General features: G+C 44.0%; 1 protein-coding gene across 1 annotated transcript in view; it reads left to right on the forward strand.

Moving 5' to 3' along the window:
• The first annotated feature begins 2,204 nt into the window (after positions 1–2,204).
• si:ch211-26b3.4 (connector enhancer of kinase suppressor of ras 2) overlaps positions 2,205–5,749 on the forward strand; it is a 27,941-nt gene continuing 24,396 nt past the window's right edge. The window contains exons 1-2 of the mRNA XM_062485747.1: positions 2,205–2,522; positions 5,669–5,749. The exon at positions 5,669–5,749 is cut by the window's right edge and continues 83 nt beyond it. Coding sequence (XP_062341731.1) covers positions 2,456–2,522; positions 5,669–5,749 — 148 coding nt within the window. The 5' untranslated portion in view covers positions 2,205–2,455. The remainder of the gene's footprint in view (positions 2,523–5,668) is intronic.

The raw sequence follows: 5,749 nt of genomic DNA on the forward strand, positions 1-5,749 counted from the left end.
ATGGGGGCAGGGTAGGTGCGTCTAAAACGTGACTGATGTTTCGCTTGGCCAATCAAAGGCTGAGAATAGATGTCACAAAAGAACAGGATTTTCAACATAGATCTTTTTAGCGCGAAATTCTTTAATGGAAGTGAATAGCGGTAACGTTTATATGGTGTTTTTGTATCTGACTCAACACGATGGCTACATTAGTTACATGCACATCGAGTCCTGGATTATGTTTAAGATGTTGATTGACATTTGAAAATTGAAATACATGCCCTACAATGTTATGCATGTTATAAAATGCATGCATCCACATTTTGACCTTGATGACAGGCCTATTTGACGTCCTCTAGCGACATTCGGTCAAAAGGCCTTTACTTGTAAGGACAGATGACCACTTTTCATACCTTCTTAAGAGATGAAAGATCTAGATATTTTCCTTGTGGAAACCAGAAAACAGCATCTACATTTACAGGAAGTTAACAAATGCAACACGTTTTATGTAATTACAATGAAACGCAAAAAGCATTGTTTTTATTTTCTACTTCATTATCGCCATAGGCTACTGTTTCACAAAGTAAACGACTCAAGAAGAGGTCAAGTAGGCCAATAAGAGCGATAGATTCAAGATATATTCTCGGCAGATTGAGCGGATGCTGAACAGCAACACGAAGGAATCAGCTCCAATGCCCCATCAATAGATTCTAAGAGCTATGTCTAAAATCTTGTAGGCTACATTTAATAACAGCTTCATAGCTATGTAGGCTACCTATATGTGGACTGAAAAGCATCTTGTCCATATCGTCTATAGTTTGGGTTATAGTGATCATGAGCACTTTTTTGGCGATTGGAGTCAAACTCCTCCACTACTACTAATTTTCACTAGATGGCAGTATGGATCTATTTAGAAAAGTGTCACCCGTCATGAAAACAACAGAAAAAGATCATCAAGGTGAACAATAAAGGGGCCCTGCAAAAAAAAAAAAATAGGACATCTTAAGTGATGGTACTGGGGCGGACCACTGCGGTGCTTTGAAAATGTCCTCTCAGATTAGTGGGTTGATGCCATCAAGTAGGCCGGGGAAACCAGGGACTGAACCCACAGTCACAAGGAGAGAAGATCTCTCAACGGACTCTGGTGGTGATAGAACTTTCACAATGAAGACGACACTTTTTTTCTTCAAAACACAATACCGAAAGGTATTTTTATAAGACTGATTTGTGTTTGTGTAGATCTAAATAATAAACGGTAAAGTGTCAAACTGCTTGAGCAAAACAGACATCACTACTATGCATGCCTGCTATACCGTTTTTTATACATTTGAAGTAGTAAACTACTGCCATCTTATGTTACATGTAGGTATGGCATGCACAATGGAAAGATGGGAAGCAAAAAGGCGTTTAAACTGTAGGCTCAAATTGTCTTTGAACGTCTGACCGTAAACTTTACATCGCGGTCTTTTAAATGTAATCAAACACCGATCTTACATGGGCTTTGCCAGCGATCAAGCAGGCATGCGGTTTGGGCAATAGACTGAGAGGATGAACAGTAAACTGTGGAGTGTCAGTGTACTTCACACACACAGTTGGTTGCCGCTGGCTCATGGCTCAGTCTTGCCAGGATCCATCGGTAGACTGGATCCAGCAGACAAACCGGCGACGAGTTTAGAAAGTGGCCTCTAACAACTTAAATGGTTTTCTCTGACAAAACTTTTAATTAAAGTTGATTGCAACAACTTTATCAAGCGAATATTAAATACAGTAAAATCTCTCTGAGCACACTGAAAGTGGTGGATGGGCCGATTTCAGCACAGAAGAGTGAAATGTAGCTCTTAATAGCAATATGACATAGTAGGCCTAGGCCATTTTTCGTGTAAGTGCCCCCACGCTCAGAGATTAGGATGCACCACTTTAAGTTTCCATTGGTCCCAAAACAACGGATTCAATGAGGATGCAAACGCCTATGGCTGGAAGAGTATTATTCGATGAGCACAGGTAAGCAAAGGTACATGCAATCACACGTAGACAACTGTCATACATTATGTATTATGGATATTATTGTTGGGGGATAATGAAGTACTTTAGTATTATTGCACCAATCAGTGTTCATGGAATCCAACATAAGATGCATGTGATGCTGCGGTGTGCGCGAGGAGGGAGGAGTTGCTTTCTCTCAGCGCGACCCTCTTCTCTACAGTACACTGGGGTGTGCAGGTGCTGTGTGAATATGTGTGTGTGTGTGTGTGTGTGTGTGTGTGTGAGAGAGAGAGAGAGAGGGGCGGGGGAGTCGTCTGAGTGAGCGCGTGGACTGCACCATCACATTCCGTTCCCAGTCCACTGTCACCAGCCATGCCGTTACCGAATAACACGCAGCTATGTTGTATGATCTGTGGCTTACCGATCTGCTGATTCTTACCACGCAGTTCACACGGTCAATCTGTTCCCCTGTCCGGAGGATTTCAAAACATCGATGATGGCCTTGGTAATGGAACCTATAAGCAAATGGACACCCAAGCAAGTATTAGAATGGATGAAAGGTAAGATAACATATATTTTTTTCTTTTGATTTATGTGTTAAAAACATTGAAATTAGAAGGAGTATGGACTAGGTACCTAGGTACCTGATCCAGTATATAAGATGAACCGTGTAATAAAGCACCATTAATGTAGCTAACATTGATTCTTTGCATTGTAATATATTGATCGTGTGCCATTTTGTGAATCCGACTCTTGATGTAGAAACGCGCTAAAGGGTATCAACCGCCAGTCAGAATTCCCGGATAGCTTGTTTCAGAGAGAACAACCAGATCAAAGCCACAGTTGGGATTTACAGATGTTCACATCTGACATTGCTTTATCATAGCACACAGACTGCGTGCTCTCTCTCTCTCTCTCTCTCTCTCTCTCTCTCTCTCTCTCTCTCTCTCTCTCTCTCTCTCTCTCTCTCTCTCTCTCTCTCTCTCTCTCTCTCTCTCTCTCTCTCTCTCTCTCTCTCTTCTGACACAGACACGCGCGCACACACACACTCACTCTCACACTGAAATCTATTGTAAATTGAAACGCTGGCTCCAGGGGAAACGGTCACAAAACTAGCACCATGGACAGCAACGTGCCGTGCTAATGTGCACGAGGATCCAGTCCAATCTGACGAAAACCTTCTAATACTAATATCTTTGGTCTCTCAAATTGAATCTGTCATTTTTTCAATGTATGTTACTGTATGTTACTTTGTCTATGGATGTTATTGTAAAATACTTGTTGCGGGATCAGATCACACATTCATAATCACAATGATGTTGCTTCCCCCCCCCCCACGGTTGGCCATCTATCTGCCCTTATTTCAATATTCAGTACTTCCAAAGGTAGCCTATGGGATATAAACGTGTCTGTTTCCAATCACAGTGACATGGCTATCATGCACGAGAAGATAGATTCAAAATGCATTTTCTTCTCACTTACAAACTTACATCAGTAGTTGTTGATTATTAGTCACCTCAGCCATCGTGGTTGTCGTTTTCCCCCGGTCTTTGTTTGAGAGATTAGTATGTGAGCCCGACATTCTTACCAACCTGTAAGATCTCTCTCTCTCCCCCTAGCCCAACTGCTGTGTCTACAGTAGCATGAAGCTATTATGAGTGTCCACGGACAGACTGTCCTGTTTGTCCTCTGCTTGCAGTACATTTACATTACATTTTATATTTAGTCATTTAGCAGACGCTCTTATCCAGAGCGACTTACAGTAAGTACAGGGACGCGAAGCAAGTAGGGTGAAGTGCCTTGCCCAAGGACACAACGTCATTTGGCACGGCTGGGAATCAAACTGGCAACCTTCAGATTACTAGCCCGACTCCCTCACCGCTCAGCCACCTGACTAGCAGTAGTTTGTGTCCAGAGGGGCTCTGCCCCCCTGCAGCCCTGCTGTCCCAGACTTCCAGCTGTCTCACCAGGGGCCCAGGCCACACAGTCTCTCCACACTTCAAACACCTGTCAAGGGTCTGAAAATTCTCAACACACACACAAAAAAACAAAACACGTCACAGATATTTGATATCTTAATACTCTGTAGTTAGTATCCATTTATGCAAGCCCACAGCAGATGTCCCTGAAAGCCACACAACTGAGAGAGAGAGAGAGAGAACTGCGTAGTTCCAAGATTCTCTGTAGACAGAACGTTTACAATGTGTAATCTGAGATTGAGGGTGTTTTTACATACAATCTGAGAGTTTTACTTTGCTGCCACAGCTGTAAGAAAATACACACATTTGCCACAAGGATCTCTTGTGACTGTGGGAAGAACAGCTATACTAAGTAGAAATTAAGTTGACTGAAATGAAGTCACATATGTAGGCTATGCAGCTTGTGACTAGATCTGATACGACCTGTTGAGTTTGAGGTGCAGTGTCATGTCCATGCATAACTCTTAGCTGTTGGTTTCTGAATAGGAACGTCCTACTACATGTTTATGCTCTTCACAAAGCACGACTGTGATCCTGTAGGTTCCCTCAGCATCTCTGAACCAGACTGTTGGAGTTTGTCAGATGTTTGATCCTGGAATATGGAAGCACATGATTGATAACCTTGGCCAATGCTGGCCAAAGCAGTTATCAGACCATGGGTAGGCAAGTTTGTACTTTGAGGGGATTTACCTCTTTGTCACCAAGCAACTGTTGCCATGGAGCTTTGATAGCCAACATAATGGAAATCCTACAAGCAGTTCACTCTGACATGAAAGAAATGATTCAGGATCATTAGATACAAGGACCTTTACAGAGATGCATGAAACACACAGACAAATACTCACTCTCTCTCTCTCTTTCAAAACTCAGTTTTGAGTCTCTATCACATTACAACGTTCTAACTCGCAGATGCACCACATTTCTGCACTACGATGCGACAGTGGGATTCACCCGGTCGCAAAACGTTATTGAACATTTAATCTGCCCCAGCCTCATAATGCTGTTAGTGTGAGCGTGCACCGTGGTGTCGTGCTGTGTTGACGTGGCACAGCCGGTCTGGGTAATGTGGGTCAGAGAAGAGGCCCGCTCCAGGGCACGGAGTGACTCATCTCCCCAGAGCGGCGCTGTGGTTGGAAGAGCAGCCAGGTTCTGTCTCTGGTCTCCCTGGGAGGATCCTGGTGGTTCAGACACGCTCAGCGCTGCTCTGGTTCAGTGGGCAGCACTCAGGAGGACGGCTGATGTCTCAGAGAAGGACTTCTTTACTGCTGTTCTGCTCTGGGACGGGCACTCAGAGAGAGTTAGCAGCAAGGCTAGCGCAAAAAAGTGAAGATGTTTTTGGGGGGCTTTTTTAAACGTTTATTGATCGGACAGTTTACATTTAGTCATTTAGAAGACACTCTTATCCAGAGCGACTTACAGTAAGTACAGGGACATTCCCCCCGAGGCAAGTAGGGTGAAGTGCCTTGCCCAAGGACACAACGTCATTTTGCACAGCTGGGAATCGAAATGGCAACCTTCAGATTACTAGCCCGCTTCCCTAACCGCTCAGCCACCTGACAGTTGGAGAGAGACGGGGAAGCAGGGAGGCTTACCGTGTTGTTTTGGAGAGCCACTCAATTAAAGCAGTTTGTTTTCAAAGCATTTCTAACGTTATATTTTCAGAAGTTATAGATTTGAAGTGAATTGTGAGGAACGCGTGCCTCACCCACCCTCTGCTGCCCCCACAGGCCTGGATGACTGTCTGCAGCAGTACATCAAGAGCGTTGAGCGGGAGAAGATCAGCGGGGAGCAGCTCCTGCACATCAGCC

The sequence above is a fragment of the Osmerus eperlanus genome, chromosome 19, assembly GCF_963692335.1.
Source record: "Osmerus eperlanus chromosome 19, fOsmEpe2.1, whole genome shotgun sequence".
NCBI classification, from domain to species: Eukaryota; Metazoa; Chordata; class Actinopteri; order Osmeriformes; family Osmeridae; genus Osmerus; species Osmerus eperlanus.